The 23,912-nt window shown below is 39.9% G+C and overlaps 1 protein-coding gene across 1 annotated transcript in view; it reads left to right on the plus strand.

The window, feature by feature from the left end:
* LOC139583292 (V-set and transmembrane domain-containing protein 2A-like) overlaps nucleotides 1-15,181 on the plus strand; it is a 31,765-nt gene extending 16,584 nt beyond the window's left edge. Inside the window, exons 3-5 of the mRNA XM_071414199.1 lie at nucleotides 6,661-6,711; nucleotides 7,026-7,356; nucleotides 11,037-15,181. Of these exons, the coding sequence (XP_071270300.1) occupies nucleotides 6,661-6,711; nucleotides 7,026-7,356; nucleotides 11,037-11,113 (459 nt within the window). The 3' untranslated portion in view covers nucleotides 11,114-15,181. The remainder of the gene's footprint in view (nucleotides 1-6,660; nucleotides 6,712-7,025; nucleotides 7,357-11,036) is intronic.
* The last annotated feature ends 8,731 nt before the right edge of the window (nucleotides 15,182-23,912 follow it).

The raw sequence follows: 23,912 nt of genomic DNA on the forward strand, positions 1-23,912 counted from the left end.
GATTTGATGTTTGGATGTCCGATCCTGTGCAGGTGTTCTTACACGTGGTCTGCCACTACGAGGACGATCAGCTGTCCGTCCTTTCTCCCTGTAGCGCTGTCTTAGGCGTCTCACAGTACGGACATTGCAATTTATTGCCGTGGCCACATTTGCAGTCCTCATGCCTCCTTGCAGCATGCCTAAGGCACGTTCACGCAGATGAGCAGGGACCCTGGGCATCTTTCTTTTGGTGTTTTTCAGAGTCAGTAGAAAGGCCTCTTTAGTGTCCTAAGTTTTCATAACTGTGACCTTAATTGCCTACCATCTGTAAGCTATTAGTGTCTTAACGACCATTCCACAGGTGCATGTTCATTCATTGTTTATGGTTCATTGAACAAGCATGGGAAACAGTGTTTAAACCCTGTAAAATTAAGATCTGTGAAGTTATTTGGATTTTTACAAATTATCTTTGAAAGACAGGGTCCTGAAAAAGGGATGTTTATTTTTTTGCTGAGTTTATATGTGGATATGCCCCACTCATTTACATGAAACAAAACAGTGGAAGTGACAGGATACAGCATGTGTTATTGGTATCGTTGAGGGAAATGGGTGTATTTGTTTCCAGCTGGAATCTCTTCAATTTGATTCCATTCAATATGATTGTTATCAATCCCCTTCAAGGGGAGTTTGTAATCAAAATGATTAGTATCAGTCCAGGAAATATACTTTAGTAATTAGTGTACTTTTATTATATTGGATTGCTTGTTTCTCATCATTGGTAAGGCTCTGTTATTATTGGATGTTTGAGGAAACAACCTTTCTATTACTGGTATGTGATGACCATGTATTCACTGAGTGTACAAAACAATAGGAACACCTGCACCGGTTTGAGTGTGTAAAGAACTGTAATGCTGCTGGGATTCTCTTTCTCTCTCTCTCTCTCTCTCTCTCTCTCTCTCTCTCTCTCTCTCTCTCTCTCTCTCTCTCTCTCTCTCTCTCTCTCTCTCTCTCTCTCTCTCTCTCTCTCTCTCTCTCTCAACTTTCCATTGCCTAAAAGGGGTCTGTTGCATTGAGAATCCAATTAATCCTAAAAAAAATGAATCAAAAAAAATTATGATATTATGTTATCACAAGATCTGTCATCCGCCAATGATTTTGACTTAAATACCTCAAGATGTTTTTAGTGGTTGATTGATGTGCTAATTTACTTCCATCAAATTGGATAATAGCATAAAGTGACTCTTATTAGACTGTGCATATTAAAGTTAGCTTCATAATTGCAGTGATTATTCAACATGAATGTGAATAATGTATTGTTTTGTTCTATAAACACTAAGTGTGTTTCCATGCGTAGCCACTTCTTGCCCAGAGACATTAACAACATCAGTGAAGAGATCTATAGTATATAGAAAAGGTAGGAAAAGTTTTCTTTCAACATCTCTCCATGGAAATATGGAGGTGTTCTGTAAGTTATTTTGTAAGTTGTTTGGTCTTCCTGATATTAGTTCCTTGAACTATCTTTCTGTTTTGCTTACTTTCATTTCCTGTCTTTTACTCCACAGTGAGTCATAACACACAGCCAGCATTTTTTCCCAAGACATTTTAACAGAGATGGCATTGATGGCAGAGGATGTTGTTGCTGCGTCCTTGGAACTGTTGTGTCTCACCAACACCTTGTTTCTCAGAATATCTCTGATGAACAAGAAGAGGAGAAGAGAGGAAGGACGTCACACTTAATCTATTGATTCAGCGCAAGAATGCAAAAAAAAAACCCAGAGAGACGGAAAGGGATTTGAAATATTTAATTTACCGTGAACCAGTTTCACGTTGAAAATAGGACGTGCTTGTGCATCAGATGTGATTGTCAAACCCCCTTCATGAACCCTGATTAATTCATGTATTCCCATGGTACTTTGTCATTCAATTCTCATAATGATTCTACTGTATTCAACATGCTTCAGTTGTTTACCACAGCACTTCAACATTTATCATAATAGCCTACTTTACATTGACATTTCATATCGTCTGCCTCTGTCTCAGTCTCCTCATGTGTAACATGCCAGCTCTTCCTTTCCTGTGTGTCAGAAGAGGGATATGACTGCCAGCCTGAAAATAAAACTGCCCAATCAATTGACTTTCAATATTCTCCAGTAAACATTTGTTTACGTTAACCTACAGCTATCTCTTTTTTGAGACATTGTGTCCCATTCTCTGTTCATACGTTGACATGTTCCTTGTCAGTAGTTTGTTGTGTGTTGTGTGTTGGGTGTGTGTGGGGGGGGGGGGGGGGGGGTGATCTATGATGGCACTAACAAGAGGATAACTCAACATCTGTGGGGATCATCAAAGATGGGAGAAATTCTTCTGTACCTCCACTTGTATGGGAACTGATTGGACGTCTATATGATGGCATTGCTGATTGGACTGCGAGGTTTGATGATATACTTGAAAAACCACCATGGTCTCATGCTTCACTTATATAGTCGCCAAGGTGGTGGGTAGCTAGAGGAGACTAGGGAGCCACAAGTGGCTTTGAAGCCATTTTTAGAAGCTCTTTAAACGGAATCTTGTCTCCCGTTTCCACACTGGGAACGTCTGAAGGGCTGAGTAGGAGTTTCCTCCTCTTGTTTAAAAAGAAAAGTCACATTGTGTATTCCCTCTAAACAGCCCTGAAATGCTCAGATTGTTACTTTACACTATTTATCTCAAAGTCACTCATTTCACAAGTCCTGTGCAGTGATATATGATTTAACTAGGCAAGTCAGATAAGAACAAATTCTTATTTACAATGACAGCCTACCGGGGAACAGTGGGTTAATTGCCTTGTTCAGGGGAGGAACAACATATTTTTTACCTTGCCAGCTCGGGGATTCGATTCAGCAACCTTTCGGTTACTGGCCCAACGCTCTAACCATTAGGCTACCTGCCACCTCTACACTCTAACCACTAGGCTACCTGCCACCTCTACACTCTAACCACTAGGCTACCTGCCACCTCTACACTCTAACCACTAGGCTACCTGCCACCTCTACACTCTAACCCCTAGGCTACCTGCCACCTCTACACTCTAACCACTAGGCTACCTGCCACCTCTACACTCTAACCACTAGGCTACCTGCCACCTCTACACTCTAACCACTAGGCTACCTGCCACCTCTACACTCTAACCACTAGGCTACCTGCCGCCCCTTGAGTTCTTCTCAAATGGAAAGAGGTGATAACTTATACAGATTTAATGCAAACAGTACACCAAAAATGTATGAAATGCGATCACGTACAGCAGTATTTTCCAAAACTAATTTTAAATTGTAAAAAATTCTGTCAGTTAAAACCATTGTACACTTGGAGGGCTGTTTAGCCGACTGAAGCCGAGTCCTACACTCTCTCTCATATTGGGAGATGCTGCAGTTTATCTATTGTACATGTAATTACCATCGCAGCATCTGACACTTGACCAATGGCAGTGGAGCCTTTCCAGCTTTTTCCATTTGAGAAGAACTCAAGAACATGATTGCAGTGGCCATAATTAACATTAACAACAGATCTCGCGCCATAACGTCTTGAGCGCCCACTCAAGAGTCAGTGAGCTTTGTAATTAGCGAGCACTTACAAGGCTGCATGGCATTTTATGTACTCCAGCTTAACACACTCAAACGTTATTATTGGGTACTTGATGTTATGACGAAGGACTTGTTAAAGGGGCAGAGATTTTGTAGAGAAAGTTCACTTGCAGTTCCCAAAACAAATGTAAAACTGGCACACGTCCATATTAAGGACAGCCTCAGACAATACATCAAGATCAACTGTTGTCTTTCCACGTGGGTGGTTTTTGGATGTGATTTGGATTCCAAGTCGTTCCTCACCAACTTGAAGAAGACGTACTACCGTGCACAGGGCTTCTACTTTTCAAATCAAATCCAATTTAAATTAATCTGTCACGTGCACAGGATAAAGCAGCTGTAAATGCTATAGTAAAATGCTTACTGGCCTTTAAGTCATGTGTTACCAAATGGCTGCTATTATTAAACCCTAACCGGTTGACTTTAAGTCAAGTGTTACCGAGAGTGAATCTACATCCAAGTTGACTGTTGTTCATCTGGTTGTTGGCTTGGGCAGCCTTTAGTAATGGAAGTGTATTGTATTGTTCCTCACTTCTCCAGACAGTGAGAGGGGAAGAACGTGTTGAGCTCAAGAGCCTTAGCCCATCCCTTGAAGGATGAGAGTGAGTCTTGTTGTTACAGCTGATCTTATGATTTGATTGGTTTTTAAATCAAGGCTGCTTATTGATTGCCTCTAATTAATGAAATGTAACACAGGGGGCCTATAGACAATAACCTAAGAATTATAACAGCCTCTAGTTCATTATAATGAAATATGTCAGACGATCGTAATAAAAGGTGGAAGTGCAGTACAGTTAGGTCTATATCTCAATGTAAATGATTCCATTCTTCTCTTTTGACATTCATTTGGTTGCAGGGACCTGGGCGGCCCCTTGCTTTATGCACAGTAATTGCGGGACACATTTTACAGGAAGTCAATTTCAGTTCGCATGAAGAATGGCAGTGTGTGACGGTGGAAGTTTTTTTTGTAATAAAGAGACAAGAGATTGAAACTGAGAGTGTGTGGAGCTCAGAGGCAGCCAGGCGGAGACAAAATGAAATATAAATGAGAAAATAATGTAGCTTTTGTTTCTTAGTGTCACTGCAAACTTTTTGCATCACAGTCAAAAGACGTTAATTCACTCTAAAGAACACTTGTAAATTAAACAGAACACATTTGTAGACAAAAGGGTATCATTATTGATGAAAACAGGCATTCTAAGACTAGGAGTCTATTTCCCATTTGAGGAAACAAGCTGTTTTGTTACGCTCGAGTTACAGATAGGCTAACGCTTCTGTACATTTTAATAGATTTCTCTCATCATGAAATCAACACATTTCCGTGACAGTTAAATGTCTTATGATACAACGCCAGTCTGCAAGTGGCCTATAAATGTCTATTACGCTTCATGATAAATCCCTGGATTCTGAATGAATATCGAAAAATACATTATGTCACAATTAAGTTAATTGCATTTGTACAAGGCTAAATGACTAATGGAGTTCCACAATGAAATGCCAAACATTTTTTTATGGTTCGCAAAGCCACTGTAAATTGACTAGACCCAATTGGGATAAAGTACCCTATAAAACTGTGATCCAGGACTGAACTAGAGAGAGAGGCACAAATCTCTTTCTGCTGGACCTAGTCTTTGGTCATTGATGGTTAGATGACCGTTAGACTAGTTCACATTCTACAGTACGTCCACTCTACAAAATGTTTCTGAATGTAGAGGGAAACCAGGAAGACAGATGTGAGTGGATGTATATCTTTTAGAAGATTATCCATCCTAGGTGACTTATATGGACCCTACATGGAGTATATAGTTTATTAATCAAGGGACAGTTTGTAAAGAAAATATTGAGACAGGTGACTTTGGTCAAATCTATGTCGAAGCCCCACCAATTCTCTTGACATCATCGTCCCGCAAATTGTCTATTGTTAATAGTTTTGATCACAGTTGACAGAAAGTATTCTATTGTAAGCAGTGGCTTCTCGAAAGTCATTATATACTTGACAGAAAACTCGCTAGTTCAGATTTTCTTATGTAGCTCCTGTACCTTTTCGACCTCGTGGAGCTGACATATTTCAACCCCTGAAGGTGTTTCTTTCATGGACTGGTTAGAAAGAGGCTCTGCTGCTCTGCTCAAGCCTGTCATCAACACACTTTCCCAGAAATAAGTCCATTTGGCCTTCGATGAAGATTAAATAAATGCTACCCTCTAAAATCAATGCCCAGACCATGATGTAGGCTTTGGGCTGAGTGTTTGCTGTGGTGCCAGAATACAGCCACCAGAGCCAGAATGTTCATCCTGAAGCCGTGTCCCTTTTTTTGATGTCTCTGTGTTCTCACTTCATTTGAGAGTCTCCTATTGGAAGGTTTGTTGTGGTTATAAAGACACCAGACAGTCCATTATGTCTCATCAGCATGTAGAGAAAACATTTTGCTTTTCTTAGATGATGATAATGTAGAGTTATTTGCCAGTTCAATGTCATTTCTGAGTAAATATTTGTTGCAGTCAGTTGTCAATTTGTCACAGAGTATAAACATTCTGTTTCATACTGTTTCTTTTGACTGAATATCGAAGTAACTATTTCATTGAATCTTTTCATAAAGCTTTTCATAAATCTTTTCATAAAGCTTTTCATAAAGCTAAAATGAAGGAAACCCTTTTTTCTTCCCCCATTCTGTACATTTAGAACGGAGGGGGAAAGGGTTTCCTTCATTTTAGCTGATCTTTTGTGGTGATATTGGTATGTTTTTGCTGCTTCCATGTGTGATTAACTACTTATCGATGTAGCTATCAAACATTTATAGTCGTTCATGGACGACGACGATGCTGCATTTACACCCAAACTATACTTTTGAGTGCACCGTACTAAAGGAATGCCAGAGGCTTTCTGACTAGTTATATTTGAGTGTCTGCGAAGACTAAACTGGTATAAAATATATCTCCTCGGACATTTGTTAGAGTGGCACACTCTTAGAGACCAATAATCCATTGCTGTCCACTTTTCGAATGTCTTTTCAGCTTTGTTCCTGATTTTTTAGGTGTATTTTTGTTTTCTCTGTTTTCTTAGATGGAAGTGATACCAGAGCCGGATCCAGACAATGAAGGGACTAAAATAAGTGTAAGTTACTGCATGTACAGAATGTGTATGGTGTCCATATTAAGACATCAAATTAAATTAAATGTATTTACATAAGCAGATGTCACAAAGTGCTTAAACAGAAACCCAGTCTAAAACCCCAAACAGCAAGCACTGCAGATGTAGAATATGGACACCATGTGTATGTGACTCCATAAGTATGGACACATAAAACCATCACTATGTGTTACTGTTGTGTCATTACATGGTTCTCTGTACTGCACCACTAGTCATGTGGCTTTGTGATGTAGGTTGCTCCTGCATTGTTCGTTGAACATCTTTATATCTCCCTACAGACGGTGAAGGTACAGGGAAACGACATCTCCCACAAACTGCAGATCTCCCGGGTGGGAAAGAGTGACGAGGGCCTGTACGAGTGCAGAGTCACCAACGCCAACTACGGAGAGCTGCTGGAGTACAAGGTCCAGGCCTACCTGAAGGTGAACAGCACCCGGCCCCGCATCAGGCTGGCCAAGAAGACATCCCCCTTGTCCCACCTAACAGCTGATAAGAAGCCACGCAAGACAGGCGCCACAGCAGCACAAGACAGCATGAGCCCCGACCTGAGGGTTCGCTCTACCTCCAGCTCTCAGACATCATCAGCCAAGACAATCAAACAGAGTTCAGGTGAGATAATCAAACAGAGTTCAGGTGAGATAATCAAACAGAGTTCAGGTGAGACAATCAAACAGAGTTCAGGTGAGATAATCAAACAGAGTTCAGGTGAGACAATCAAACAGAGTTCAGGTGAGACAATCAAACAGAGTTCAGGTGAGATAATCAAACAGAGTTCAGGTGAGATAATCAAACAGAGTTCAGGTGAGATAATCAAACAGAGTTCAGGTAACGCCGCCAGAGACTCGTCTGGTTCCGCTACGTCGGGTTCCGCTACGTCGGGTTCCGGTACGTCGGGTTCCGGTACTGGCTGTTTCATGTTTCATGGAATTTCAGTGGACTTGATCATTAGCCAATCCATCTATCTATTTTGTATCTTTTTTTTGTATCCTTTTTTTTCTGCCTGTATGTCAGTCTGTCTGTTTGTCTACCTGTCCATCAGCTTGTCTTCTTGTCTGTATGCCTTTCAGTCCAGGCTGCGAAGATTTTACACATTGCCCGACCTGTAAACCATGGCAATTGTTAGCCGAGTAGGAATTCAGTGCATGGTGTTGTCTGCGTTTACATGCCTGTGCAGAGAAGGCTAATGTGTCAGGTCTAGTTACCTCACAGTTTGCATACATTTGTTTTGGCATTGTTGGTTTTTTAAAGCTCTTGGATCACTTAATTAAAATACAAAGAATGTCCCAGAAGTGAGATGTACCAAAAGGCCTTCACAACTTTGTTTAAACTATGTGGCAAGTCGCCAACCCGTTGTGGGAAAAGAACAATGCTGAACAAAAATATAAATGCAACATGCAACAATTTCAAATATTTTCCAGAGATACAGTTCATAGAAAGAAATCAGTCAATTGAAATAAATTCATTAGGCCCTAATTTATGTATTTCAAATGACTGGGCAGGGGCGCAGCCATGGGTGGGCCTGGGAGGGCATAGACCCATCCACTAAGGAGATAGGTCCACCCACTGGGGAGCTAGGCCCAGCCAATCAGAGTGGGTTTTTCCTCACAAAAGGGCTTTATTACAGACAGACATACTGGATGTGGAGGTCCTGGGCTGGCGTGGTTACACGTGGACCGTGCTTGTGAGGCCAGTAGGATGTTCTGTCAAATTCTCTAAAATGACATAGGAGGCGGCTTGTGGAAAATAAATGAACATTCAATTCTTTGGCAACCGCTCTGGTGGATATTCCTGCAGTCAGCATTCCAATTGCACTCTCCCTCAACTTGAGACATTTGTGGCATTGTGTGACAAATCTGCACATTTTAGAGTGGAGTTTTATTGTCCCCAGCACAAGGAGAAATGCTCACTAATAGGGATGTAAACACATTTCAGAGAAACAAGCTTTTTGTGCACATGGACAATTTCTGGGATCTTATATTTCAGCTCATTAAAAATGGGACCAGCATGCGTTCATATATTTGTTCAGTATACTTTCATAAGATCGAATACCCCTGTGTCCTATCCAACATGGCTGAGCGTTGAACTATACTGACAACTGGGAACATTTGTGAAATGGGTGAATGACACCTAGATGCAGTGCCATCTGGTATCACCAAATCCCAGCAGGGATTTACTCGACAAATCAGACTGTTATTGCATTTTTTTTTTTCAGTAGGCCACATCCACAGCTAGCGCCATCATGTAGGCAGATAGATGGCGCAAGGCCAGCTCTCTCCTGATCTCAGTTAACCCAGAATATTAATCTCTGGGAATTTGAACAGTTTTGCGATTAACTTCTAGGTCTATACTTTTTAAGAAATTTAGATTTTCTATCGGTTTGCGGACTCTCCACCCTCGCAAAAGGAAACTCTCAGCCAAAGTCCACCCAACCCAAAAGACAGTTAAAACACTACCTCCTCCCAATCCCGATACGTCCACATAATCAGTGACGAAAACCCAAAGACCGGAGCTAATGCTGCTCCTTATCTCACGCATCCTATTCAGACCCGTTCAGATTCTTCGGTCTACATGCAGAATCTGCCCATGGGAGATTCGCTCTCTCCCTATGGTAGCAGCATAAGGCCAGGGTGATGCACTCTCCCTCAGGGTGACGCACTCTCCCTCAGTGGGGAGGTCACTCTGCCCTGCATTCCATTAGACAAAATATTGATTAAACTAGAGACTCAGTTAGACTGTAATGATTGCTAGTGGACCAGGTGACTTTACTCTGTGCAACTTAAAGCCATTTGAGTCCTGTTATAGTAAAATTAACAGTCCTTGGGTGTAGTATTTTACTCGTGCTCACTCCTGTTTTAGCCTTATTTATTAAATCAAGAGTTTGGTTGTGACAATTCATGTTTTTTTTAAGCTTTTCCTGTGATGCACTTTCTATTGTTTATCTAAGAATGACATTTAGGCTGTATTCCGTGGCGTGAGTATGTTTTCAGGTGGGGCTAGCGTGGTGTGAGATATTCACTGCACACCATCAGTGCAGTCTCCATCGGCAGTGCAGCGTAGCCCACCCTCCCAGGCTGTGAACTGATTAATGATTCTTCATGCGGAGGATGTTTTGGCCTAGCTCCTCTGTGGCACTCCTGTCCACTTGATCACCCCGGGCCAAATTAAATCTGGCAGGGAAGAACAGCGGGTCACAGGCCTCCGTCTTTTTCCTCCTCCTGATATTGAGCCGAACCAAAATGTCCCCTGACAATTCTCCTCTTAGAACATTGCTGTGCTTGGTCTGACAGACAAATCCAGTAAATGTCATCATGATTTAGGGAATATTTCATTTTCCATTTCCTGAATGCTGCCTTGTTTCGGGAGGATTACATTCTTGCTCTTTTCCCTCCCGGACACTTTTTCAGTCTCGGCAGGTTCAAGAACAAGTTCATCTTGTTTCTTTTTATGCTTTTTTGGACCTTGGATCCAGTTTTAGTTTGTGTGTTCCAGGGTGATTTAACAGAATAAAAGCTTAATATACACTAGAGCATGTACCATTGCCATTCAGAATATCTTCCCATCTCTCCCTTCTGTACTATAAGTTCTGCATCATTATCCTTAGTACAGAAATGCCTCGATGCCTTTTTTTCTGTGCTCTTGCTCTTGCTCTTATCAATTCAAGGACAATGTCCCCGAGATACAAATGAACCAAATTTGCATAAGAATGCCAGGCTATTCAATATCACACAGTTGTCAGACAGTGTGGGTTGGTCAAAATGCAGTGGAAACTGACTTCAGAACAGACAGCAGCTTGACAAGTTCAGCAAATGGTAGCTGTCCATGTAAATCCTTTCGCGAGACCGTTTGTACTTCCTGTACTTTAGGGTAAAGATTCTATCCTAATTTTGTTGTTGTTGTGGGTGTTTGGTGTAGTGAGTGTTCATTTGAATATATTTAAATGAATTGACTCACATTTGGAAGCTAGTGGACTTATCCAGCCTTCATATTTAATTTCAGAAGCAGATCATTCTATATGTGCATAATGTATATAATGTTTCAGACTAGTGTCGTAATAGCTTTTGCATACATTTCTCCTCAGCAGTTCATAATTGTTAACGACTGCGGACATATTTTGTGTGAAATTAATGCATATTCTATATAACAACGGATGAATACCTATATCACACCCAATGTACAGCTTTATAAGAACAAAATACACACATTACAACAATAAGTGTTTTTGTCAGTGATAAAAAAATGAATGCAAGATAAGCGCTGTATATGTGTTAACCGTATTCCTTCTTTCACAGGCACGAGGATAGCTACAAGCTTTGGACTCGCCATCCTGATTCTTGCCTGTGGCTTCGTGAGGGATACCTTGCTATAGTTTCAAGGACTGACGTTTTTCCTCCGAGTATCACTCCCTCTTCTCGAAGCGAAGGAGAAAATGGCCTGTTATTACCACCAAGCGGACGACACAGTTGGCCCTAATTTTCCACTACTCTGCACCCAATGCATTCTTATTACCCATTGTACCACAAGAGGCACCTTCTCAAAGGCCAGCGGCGGGATTACCTGTTGTGCCGACGTTTCTTCAATGCACCCAACAATCGAAACAAAATGGAAACTGACATTGGCTCCTTGGAATATCTTTCACAGACCTTTATTTTGAGGTTCCTGCAGTGAATCTATTGTGTCATTGCTTAAAGTAAAAAAAAAAAAATCTATATTTGTGTATATATAATATCAGTATATATAATTGTTTTATTTCAAACACCTGGAACTGTGTATAGCTTACATTCGCTATGTTTTCACTATTATGTAACTACGTCGCGCAAGGCTATTCATAGTCCTCTTAGAACAAAAGAGCTAGTCAAATACAACAACATGATGTAGAGGCCTAGTCGGATTGCTAAATGAAGGCAACTCGACAATGAATTATTTTATCATCCGTATTGTGTGTAACTTGCAAATACAGTTCTCGAACGTTGTTATTACAGATCACGTCTCATTAATGCTCACCTTCTTTACTTTTTTACAATGGTATTTCTTCTGTTTACAATTCTACTTATTTTCCGTCCCTTCTCATTTCCTATATTATGATTCATGAACATGTCAATGTCCATTATGTGACCGTGCCAGCAGACTATTCATTTAAATTGGCCTGCACTAATATTGTACAAAGCCATTCATAGTCATGCTTCAAGTACAGTACAGCTCTCCTATTTAAATGTTCTACCATCACTGGGAAACAAAGGACTGAGTATCAAGGTACTGCTGTAGCCTATTGTTCAGGGACACTATCTTTATGTAAAGAATCTTACATTAGCCAAGAAGACATCTTATACCGTTTTTGATGGTGCAATGATTCCCCCAATGATACCTAGAAGATAGGTTTCTTATCTGTAACACAAACGTAAGGACGAGGAAAGACTCTATAGGTCTTGTGATTAAAGGAAACGGTTTTAAAATTGCTCTCGCTCTTATCCCTTCACAATGTTCGATTGACACAACGCTTTGACAATCTGACCTCTTGATTCAGAACCCGTTAGCAGACGTCATGGATTTTAACGTTATTTTAACTGTTAATAGAAGTAGGAGCTTTCTAAGTATCTCTGCGTTGTTCCATAAACATTCACCACTTTGAATAATTACCATTAACTAAATGGATGCATCGATGTTATGTCGCATTATTGTTACGTAAAGTGACCACTGGACATATTCCCCCATAAATACAGATTACGGATCTTAATTTGAGCCAGTTTGCTACAGCAGGAAACTAATCCTTCAGCAGCAGGAAATTTGATGTATTATATGGTTTATAGTTAATGGACATTTTCAAAGTGTAAAATATAAATCTTTTTAAAACCTCAAATGCACTACAAGTAGTAAGTTCCCCTGCTACAGGGTGATCACATTAAGATCTTACATCTGTACTGTTTGAATGGGTGGAATTGTTCATTGATGCAGTAACAGTGCTTCAGATCTGCCATTCAGTTGAGTTGAAGAGGGTAGCCAAAGACTGAAGAGAGTCTCCATTGTAAAAATGTATCATGCAACCAAAGACAGTGGCTATGTCCATAGAATATGGCGTTCACCAACATCGATCTCTTTGCTCATACTGTAGCCTACTGCTCTCACATATTGTTCCAATTTATTTCCAATCTGGGCTTACCCAGATTCACAACGCAACATCTGTCCATATCTTCAAATCCTGTTTAAAATAATAGCATTTTGGACTTACTGGGATGGAATAATTCAAGGTATTGGAAGTACCTACACATTTTAGGGGCGACAAAGAAGCACCATTTTGCTGAAAGTCTCAATAGGCTTTTTCCACAGTTAACATAGTCCAGTCTGCTGTACACAGCACTGCTGAGATCAGTGAGAGGATCTAAACTAGGGTTTCCGAAACTGGGTGCACATTTAGATTTTTGTCCCTAGCACTACACAGCTGATTTGAACTGGGGGGGGGGGGACGTGCACCCCTTGGGGTCCCGAGGAACGCGTTTGGGAAAGGCTGATCTAAACCTGTTGATTCAGCAATTGGAGTTAGCTGACAGAGCATACCGCAGGATCCACCTAGAGACATATCCTGATCAGCAACTATTGTCAGGGTACAAGATGTGTAGGCCAAATATTTAATCTGCACTGTTCCAGTGGTGCCAGGATGACAAAACTCAGTCTAGCAAGGCTGTGTCATGCCACTCAACCTCAAATCAATACTAGGCTAAATTCCATTGAGAAAAAGTACCATCATAACTATTTAAATTAATCCTAAATGTTCAGTTTTGAAAAAGATGAGTTGACATCTGCTAGTAGAATGTTTATACTGTACAAGTTCTCTAGCCAGGGACTGGTGAAATGGATAGCATATTTGTGTGCACAGTTAAAGTGATGCTCCAGAGCTTTTGTATAATTTCAGCCAGTCGTTTTTGTTCACAAGCCAAAACGGGTCCCCGAAAACTGTGCACAGTTGTGTACTATGTCATCCATTTCGTATGATGTTACATTGTGCAAAAATATTTATTTTAGTTTTGCAATTCAGATGATATGTTATGAATTTGTAAGTGCTTAAGATCCCGAACTGCATCTTTAAATGAATGCCTTCAGTTTGTCAAATTCCTGTATAAAATTTAAATAAAAAAAATCTGTAAAACTTGTAAATTAAATAATCAGCATGTAACCTTTTTTAATCAAAATGTCTAAAAGCAGAGACAAGTGATGTTCTGTATTTGTAACAATGTTGTCATTTATTCATTTGCTAACAACAGGAAATGGAATTACGCAATTCTTTAAAAAACACTTTATTGACAGTTTGATTCACCATCAGTTACGGAGGACCTCTTCCAATGGCAACTTACCTGTTGCACGGCTTACAGTACTTCAACTCACTGGATTTTGTCAACAAGAAATGGAACCATTTCAGAGTATCATGGGTCAAGCAAAGTGAATATATATAATTTGAAGGATTGACAACAGTCATTTATTAAGGTAATTGTAAAGTCTGACAATTGTGGTGGCTTACAAGTAACAAAGTCTCAGCCATCAAACAAGATATTGGCAATCCCACATGAAGGAATTACGCTGAGACTCAGATTTTTTACTTTAAAATGTTTGCCAAACAAAATCCAATTGATATCAAAGTTTAAGAATCCACAATGACTACTTTTAAAAATGTACATTGAAAACTTGACCTTAATACATTTACTTGAAGAACAGTGCTGATGCAAAGTATGGTAACTGAATGACGGTTTGTTCTGTTGGTGCCGTCATTCTGTAACCAAACTTTGCATCTGCACTGTTCTTCAAGTAAATGTGTTTTTGTCATATTTCTGTGTAAATTGTTAAAAGAAGTCATTGTGCACAGAGTTGTTTTTATTTTAATAGGCAAGTCAGTTAAGAACAAATTCTAATTTTCAATGACGGCCTACCCCGGTCAAACCCTCCCCTAATCGTGCACCGCCCTATGGCACTCCCGATCACGGCCGGTTGTGATACAGCCTGGGATCGAACCAGGGTCTGTAGTGACGATTCTAGCACCGCTGCGCCACTCTGGAGCCCACTTTGGGAGTCGTATGGTGTGTTAAACTTTGAAATCAATTGGATTTTATTTGGCATACATTTTTTAAGTAAAAAAAAAATCTCAGTTTCAGTGTCATTCCGTTACCGGGGAATATTCCGTACAATGCAATGACAATTGAGTAGCACTATCAGTTTCCGTTCTTTTTTTTCTGATCCATTGTTTCAGCTCCACATAGATGTATTGTCTCCTTATCATGATTCATCTCCATGCAGTCTTGTCTGTTTGTTGAGCCGTCGAAAATGTTATGAACTGTAATTTTATTTTGATTTGGTAGTGTGTGTGAAGCTTCTGTACTGGAACGTTGACACAGTTTGTATTGTAATGATGATATCAGAATACTATTTAAATAAATCATTTTCACAGACTGGATTCAAACACTGCTTCCTTTGATGAGTCCATTTGTTAAGTCTGTAATATACTGTGACTTGATATGTCCTAATATAGACACCATACTTACAAAACTAGCGTGGAGATGAACTTTCTTTCTGCCATTGTTTTGATATAATATATCTATCTGTAGTTGCTGTTTGCAAGTTTGCGTTCACTTTTCTATTGTAGGAAGGTAATTGAGTTAATAGTTTGTGTTCACCCTGTATCGTAGGAAGGTAATTGAGTTAAAATAATAGTTATCAGAGATACTGTATGAGGGGGTGATCAAGCATAGATTCCTGGTCGCAGCTAATGACACCGCTTGACACTTTGACATGCAAATATGACGAGCCGCTATCTGAATTCTGGATAACTAAGCCGGGTTTACATTTTGAAAACTCATGTCAGGTTGTTATCAAATACTAATATCCAATTCCGTTTCTGACACTCTGAGGGATCAGGCATTAAAAACATGATAAAGAACCTGTTTATTATGTATTTAGTTAGAAAATAAAGATCCTATATGTTACTTGGTGTTAAAGTTTTACTTAAATTTGAATTTGACAATGGTGGATGTATGGCACCTAGCCAGAGAAGACACAGGTATTTGTGTGATTTGTTGTTGATTGCATAACTGGGCAAGCAGAGATGCAGTGTAACAACTTGGTATTACTGGAGGGCTGTAACCGTACGTGTTGATTTGAAGTCGGTCTCTGCCTCGGTACACTGTTTGTCGCAGGAAACGACTCTAATCACAACTTCACTGCCGGAAATATTTGCTTGTCACATTTCATCCAATCATTATTTTGAGTGGCGAGATAAAAAAAAAATATTTTAAATTCAAATTTGAAATGTACAACTATGGATCTAATCAGGTTTGTTTAATCAGAAGATTCGGAATGGGAAAAGAAGGACATTTAGGAAGCACAGGTGGGAACGCCAGATGAGCAACATTGTAAAATGATGCCTGGATTGTGTTTGTTAATTTGGTCAGCACCAAGTCTGTTATTTATGTGGAAATGAGCACAACCCAGCCTCCAGCACGTTGGTTCAGGCTTGCTACATCTCCATAGGGATATATGGCTGGGGATATTATTATATGAATAAATCATAGACAGCACATTCCCAATCCAGCCACTGGATTCCAAAGTGTATTAATCTGATAACAAATATGCTATATTACAGAGACGTGATCATTCCACATGTATTGCAGAAGCCCATTGTTTCTGTCTGTCTGTTCCATATTAGGGTGATATGGGAACGGAATTTCCCACTGAAAGAAGATACTAAGGGTCCAAAACCTATCTTGAGGTGTGCCTGTAAATCAAATTTTTACATTTCCAATTGACAACAATAAATGGATGTATGTGGAACTTGCGTGCTATACAGTATGCATGCTTTTCATTGGTCACGATTTCGACCATTTAGTGTCCTCAATGCATTCATGTTTCTTTGCATCAATTCCTTCCAATCATGTGAAGGAGGCTAAGCAATGACACTGAAACAAGTAAGTTAGTGCTAGGTCAGTGGAGGTTGGTGCCGTTTCAAGATGAGGGACGACCATTCTTTTTTTATGAGCATGGCCTTATTTCTATAACAGCATGTTGGATAACTGTCATTCATATTCCAATCACCCAGCTCAGTGTAACATCAATAGGTTTAGGCTACAACATGATATTAAACATTTCTAATTTTCCCTATAACCATCAGGAGGTTGCTACAACCTAGCCTACGAATAAACATTTACAATGTAGGTCCACAGGTCGAGAGACATTAGAGTAATCAAGGTGACAGACTTTGACAAATCCAATATCGCCTTGCACAATATTGCCTGCATTTAGCTGATCCAGGGTGTAATCATTAGTCCACCCGTTGCAAACAAGAGTTTCTATTGGACAAATTAAAGTCTGTTTATCCCCGCTCGTCTCCGCTCACCTTTTCCCTTCGCTTGTGGACTTCAGTGCACAACATATCATTTGTCATGTGACCAGGCAAAATCACATTTCCAAGTCAAACCTTCGTATCATAACCGCTAACCGCTACACACAGCCTACATCATTGTCACCATATTAGCTAACGTCAAGTCAACATAGTTCTAGTAGCTAACGCGTTAGTAAACACGCTACAATCATGCAGTACAGTGTACAGTTAGCAAGTATTTAGCAGTTACACTGGCGGGCCCTAATGGCAATAAATTAATAAAACGTTTACCTTCACTTGGAAGACTTCCAGTGTTGGATAGCCATAGCCAGCTAGGTAACATAGCATCGCTTTGTTTGAGCCGGGTGTTTGAGTGAGCTAAACTAGCTAGCTGCATTTGCTACCTAAGTAAGTGAAATTGAAAAATACACCAAATATAGCTAGCTCTTGCTGTCTCTCTCTCTCTCTCACCCTTGCTTCTCCTTAATTTTTGAAGAAATTAATTGGTTCAAATCTGTTCAACTATTGTCTTTCTCTCTCTTTGAGTCAACTACTCACTACATTTTATGCACTGCAGTGCTAGCTAGCTGTAGCTTATGTTCTCAACACTAGATTCATTCTCGGATCCTTTGATTGGATGGACAACATGTCAGTTCATGCTGCAAGAGCTCTGATAGGTTGGAGGACGTCCTCTGGAAGTTGTCATAATTACTGTGTAAGTCTATGAAACGGGGTAAGAACCATGAACCTTCTAGGTTTTGTATTGAACTCAATGTACACAGAGGAGGACGGAAGCTAGCTGTCCTCCGGCTACACCATGGCGCTACCCTACACAGTGCTGTTGAGGCTACTGTGACCTTCATTGCAAAACAATGTGTTGTAATAAATGATTTGGTGACATGACATAGTTTTATATCGTTTTATCTAAAAGTGTAGTTTTATCTAAAAAGGAAAACAAATTTAACGTTCCACAATTACTTTTTTTCTGAAATTGAATGAGGAGGATGGTCCTCCCTTTCCTTCTCTAATGTTAGCTAGTTCAAAGCGGCGTCCAATAACAACCCCCCCTGTGGCATGTTGAGAGTATCAAGACGTACATGCAACCCTCCTGCCCTGCCTTTTGGCCCCATGACTTGGGGTCATGCAAGAAAAAGCCATTTAATGGCTTGTTAGAAGCTGTTGGAAGAAATGCTAAAAAGACAATACAATGCAATTCAAGGACATTGCACTCTCCCAAATCTCTGTTCTTATCAATCTTTTTCACATGCACAGGCATGTGCACACAGGCACAGAGAGAGAGAGGGACTTACATTATTTATTAGTTCTCATTAAACAATCAATTGATACTGGCATTGATGTACAGCTCTTTAATGGCACTTGCAGAAATTCTTTACTTTAATGTACTATGGTTCTTTTACCTTGTTTGATTATTTTATTCTCTAAGAGTCTCGGCAGGAGAGGGGGGGGTGTTCAAATGAATCAGTCCATACTAAGCAACCCTTGGGATTTAAGAACCCTCAGGCTTTTCAGGGAAAGCGTCTTGTTATATCTGGCTCTCGGGCTTTTCAGGGAAAATGTATTGTCATCTCTACCACAAGGACAGTGAAAGAAAATACTTAAAGCACTACAAATCATGGAACATATGGCAACCATGTAAACTTCCTTCTGTAAATAATGGGGGTTAGATAAACGATTAAGGACATCACACTAACTAATATGGTGTCAGATGCAAGAGGTAGGTGGATAGGGAATTATATTGCTTTGAGTGAGTGGGTGTAAATTACTAAATGGAGCCAATAATATAGAGTGTTTAACAGTGGATATGTAGGCCTGCTTTGTTCAAATATGGAATGAGGGGTAATTGTTCAACTGCTTCCAGATAATTGTAAATAAACACATTAGTTGTAATTCTTTTTGTAATGAACCAATACCAGCAGCAAAACCATCATACATTTCAAAACATTTCTGAAATGTTTTTTGGGGGGGATTAGCACATTACAGCAAAATGTCTTGTTTGCCTGATGCAGAGAAAGGAACTATTGCCCAGTGAAACCAGAGGCATGTAATTATGGAATTACCTCTAAGCACGACTGAATTCAAATGATCCCTGGCTGCCATGGGGACATAGTCAAGGAAGAATCAAGCACACAGACCTAAGGACGTGAGAGTGACAGGCTCCCGTCAAATTAGTTCAAGTTGTTTTAGGGCATCTTTGTCCCTGGAATGAATCAGTGGCATGAATTCAGAATGGTAAAACATGTAACCCTGACAGCACATACTGTACAATGACTTTGAAGTCAAAGTTGGGCTACAGGGCTCTGAAAAAGGTTACTTAGAATCTAGATAAGACTGCAACTTTTCAATGTGATTTTGTGAGATGAAAAAATAAACATAGCTTCATTCCTTTTAGTCTGGTCCTCATTAGAAACGGAATCTATATTAGCATCGATGTTTAGCGATAAATCTGGTAAAATATGTGAAATCCATTGAAGGCCAATTAAAGGATACAGTATATGGTCAATGCTGCAAGTGGATTCGTTTTGATCCTGACGTACTGCCTAGTGTACTTCATTATAAATGTAATACAATGAGACTACACAATGCCTAGACATAACTAAGGGTTCACTTCCTGGTTACGAAGCAAATTAATTCATGTCAAAGCTTCTTCTTTTTCAGTCGCACATATGGCCTAGTCTTCTCTTTTGATCATTCATTTATTTTAAAGATATGATTGCTAAGGACTTTTCATTGTATTCTGCTCAATCTTCCCAGCCTTGCATTGTAGTTACAGTGAGGGAAAAAAGTATTTGATCCCCTGCTGATTTTGTACGTTTGCCCACTGACAAAGATATGATCAGTCTATAATTTTAATGGTAGGTTTATTTGAACAGTGAGAGACAGAATAACAACAAAAATATCCAGAAAAATGCATGTCAAAAATGTTATAAATTGATTTGCATTTTAATGAGGGAAATAAGTATTTGACCCCTTCTCAATCAAAAAGATTTCTGGCTCCCAGGTGTCTTTCATACAGGTAACGAACGGAGATTAGGAGCACACTCTTAAAGGGAGTGCTCCTAATCTCAGTTTCTTACCTGTATAAAAGATACCTGTCCACAGAAGCAATCAATCAATCAGATTCCAAACTCTCCACCATGGCCAAGACCAAAGAGCTCTCCAAGGATGTCAGGGACAAGATTGTAGACCTACACAAGGCTGGAATGGGCTACAAGACCATCGCCAAGCAGCTTGGTGAGAAGGTGACAACAGTTTCTGTGATTATTCGCAAATGGAAGAAACACAAAAGACCTGTCAATCTCCCTCAGCCTGGGGCTCCATGCAAGATCTCACCTCGTGAAGTTGCAATGATCATGAGAACGGTGAGGAATCAGCCCAGAACTACACAGGAAGATCTTGTCAATGATCTCAAGGCAGCTGGGACCATAGTCATCAAGAAAACAATTGGTAACACACTATGCCGTGAAGGACTGAAATCCTGCAGCGCCCGCAAGGTCCCCCTGCTCAAGAAAGCACATATACATGCCCGTCTGAAGTTTGCCAATGAACATCTGAATGATTCAGAGGACAACTGGGTGAACGTGTTGTGGTCAGATGAGACCAAAATGGAGTTCTTTGGCATCAACCCAACTTGCCGTGTTTGGAGGAGGAGGAATGCTGCCTATGACCCCAAGAAACCATCCCCACCGTCAAACATGGAGGTGGAAACATTATGCTTTGGGGGTGTTTTTCTGCTAAAGGGACAGGACAACTTCACCGCATCAAAGGGACGATGGACGGGGCCATGTACCGTCAAATCTTGGGTGAAAACCTCCTTCCCTCAGCCAGGGTATTGAAAATGGGTCGTGGATGGGTATTCCAGCATGACAATGACCCAAAACACACGGCCAAGGCAACAAAGGAGTGGCTCAAGAAGAAGCACATTAAGGTCCTGGAGTGGCCTAGCCAGTATCCAGACCTTAATCCCATAGAAAATCTGTGGAGGGAGCTGAAGGTTCGAGTTGCCAAACGTCAGCCTCAAAACCTTAATGACTTGAAGAAGATCTGCAAAGAGGAGTGGGACAAAATCCCTCCTGAGATGTGTGCAAACCTGGTGGCCAACTACAAGAAACGTCTGACCTCTGTGATTGCCAACAAGGGTTTTGCCACCAAGTACTAAGTCATGTTTTGCAGAGGGGTCAAATACTTATTTCCCTCATTAAAATGCAAATCAATTCATAACATTTTTGACATGCGTTTTTCTGGATTTTTTTGTTGATATTCTGTCTCTCACTGTTCAAATAAACCTACCATTAAAATTATAGACTGATCATTTCTTTGTCAGTGGGCAAACGTACAAAATCAGCAGGGGATCAAATACTTTTTTCCCTCACTGTATATGGCATGTGCCAAGACGGGGCACAGCCCAAGTAATAAGAGCTGATAGAGAGTAATATATTGTTGGCGGTTCATTCACATTCCTCTGCAGGGTTGAGTTATAATATGTATTATGAAGCCATTTAGTCAGGCCTCCTCTAGTTAGCTTTTAGGATGAGTCCGGATATAATATACAGCACATGAAGCCATCAACTGCAGAAAATGAACAATGTGCAAATCACTCAAATGAAATGACTAACCTCTGAGCGTAATTATGAAATGACAGTTATTGACATTGGCACAGTCATTATGCAACGATTATGTAATGATTGTATGTTTATTAAAACCCAATAACTAATTTTATTAACCTATTATTTCATATACATTTGCTCGAAAATACTACAAATTACCCTGTGTGTTTGATTATATAAATGCAAATCAAATTGATAAATTGTATCTCATGAATAATAATGCAAATCAAATTGATAAATTGTATCTAATGAATAATTATGCAAATCATTTAAAAAATATACAAATTAATCCCCCCCCCCCAAAAAAAAAGCATTTGTATACCACCATATATTCATAAATTAATGACTGCTTAAGGTAATAAACCTCCAAACTCTCAAAATCTTCTAAAATGCTGTAGCCTACAGTAACATTGCTCTCTTATCAAGAGGCTTCACCCTCTCCTACAGTAATAGAATTATCCTAAGATATGGTAGGACATTAAAGTTGGGTTCCCTGCTGTTTCACCACATTGGCAGTGTCCAACAGAGACAAGACTGTGTGACCTACATTTTTTTTTTTTTACTCATACTCTGGCTTCAGGGATATTGTCTAATTAACATTTTAATTAAACACAAAATATTGTTAACCCTAGGCCATTCTCAGAACCTCATCTCAGACAGACTCATTACAGCAGTGTTAGCTCCTCTCAGTTGGCCTAAAAAGAGTTGCATTAAATAGGTCTACTACAACCAGAGTCCAATTCACTGCAGCCAAAGCAATCGTTCTGTTGCTCACCGAGGGTAGGGAAGTGGGTAAGGAATGATCTCCTAGTTGTGTATAGCATGTCAACACTACCTAGGTCTATTCATGGAGGTTATTGCTTGCTGGAAGTCTGGAGACGGACCTGTGCTTATCCATCGGCAGGTCAACAGCAGCTCAGAGTGACCAAACAGACTACAGTAATAGTCAAAAGTTTGGACACACCTATTCATTCAAGGAATTTTATTTTTATTTTTACTTTACTTTTTTCTACATTGTAGAATAATTGTGAAGACATCAACACTATGAAATTACACATATGGAATCATGTAGTAACCAAAAAAGTGTTAAACAAATCCCAAAATATTTTGGATTTTAGATTCTTCAAAGTAGCCACCCTTCGCCCTGATGATAGCTTTGCTCTTGGCATTTTCTCAACCACTAAACGCAAACCAGATAGGACGGAGTATCGCTGCAGAATGTTGTGGTAGGCATGCAGGTTAAGTGTGCCTTGAATTCTAAATAAATGACTGACAGTGTCACCAGCAAAGCACGCCCACACCATCACACCTCCTCCTCCATGCTTCACGGTGGGAACCACACATGCGGTGATCATCCGTTCACCTCTGCGTCTCATAAAGACACAGCGGTAGAACAAAAAATCTAAAATTTGGTCTCATCAAACCAAAGCACATATTTCCACCGGTATAATGTCCATTGCTCATGTTTCCTGGCCCAAGAAATGATCTTCTTATTATTGGTGTCCTTTAGAAGTGATTTCTTTGCAGCAATTCGACCATGAATGCCTGATTCACACAGTCTCCTCTGAACAGTTGATGTTGAGATGTGTCTGTTACTTGAACTCTGTGAATAATTTATTTGGGCTGCAATCTGAGGTGCAGTTAACTCTAATGAACTTATTCTATGCAGCAGAGGTCACTCTGGGTCTTCCTTTCCTGTGGCGGTCCTCATGAGAGCCAGTTTCATCATAGCACTTGATGATTTTTGATACAGCAGTTGTAGAAACTTTGAAAGTCTTAGAAAATGTTCCATATTATTATTAACTGACCTTCATGTCTTAAAGCGATGATGGACTGTCGTTTCTCTTTGTTATTTGAGCTGTTCTTGCCATAATATGGACTTGGTCTTTTACCAAATAGGACTATCTTCTGTATACCACCCCTACCTTGTCACAACAGAACTGATTGGCTCAAACGCATTAAGAAGGAAAAAAATTCCATGAACTAACTAACAAGGCACACCTGTTAATTAAAATGCATTTCAGGTGAATACCTCAGGAAGCTGTTTGAGAGAATGCCAAGAGTGTGTAAAACTGTCAGCAAGGCAAAGGGTGGCTACTTTGAAGAATCTCAAATATAAAATATATTGTTTAACACTTTTTTGCTTACTACATAATTCCATATGTGTTATTTTATAGTTAAGATGT

The sequence above is a fragment of the Salvelinus alpinus genome, chromosome 8 (assembly GCF_045679555.1).
Source record: "Salvelinus alpinus chromosome 8, SLU_Salpinus.1, whole genome shotgun sequence".
Classification (NCBI taxonomy): domain Eukaryota; kingdom Metazoa; phylum Chordata; class Actinopteri; order Salmoniformes; family Salmonidae; genus Salvelinus; species Salvelinus alpinus.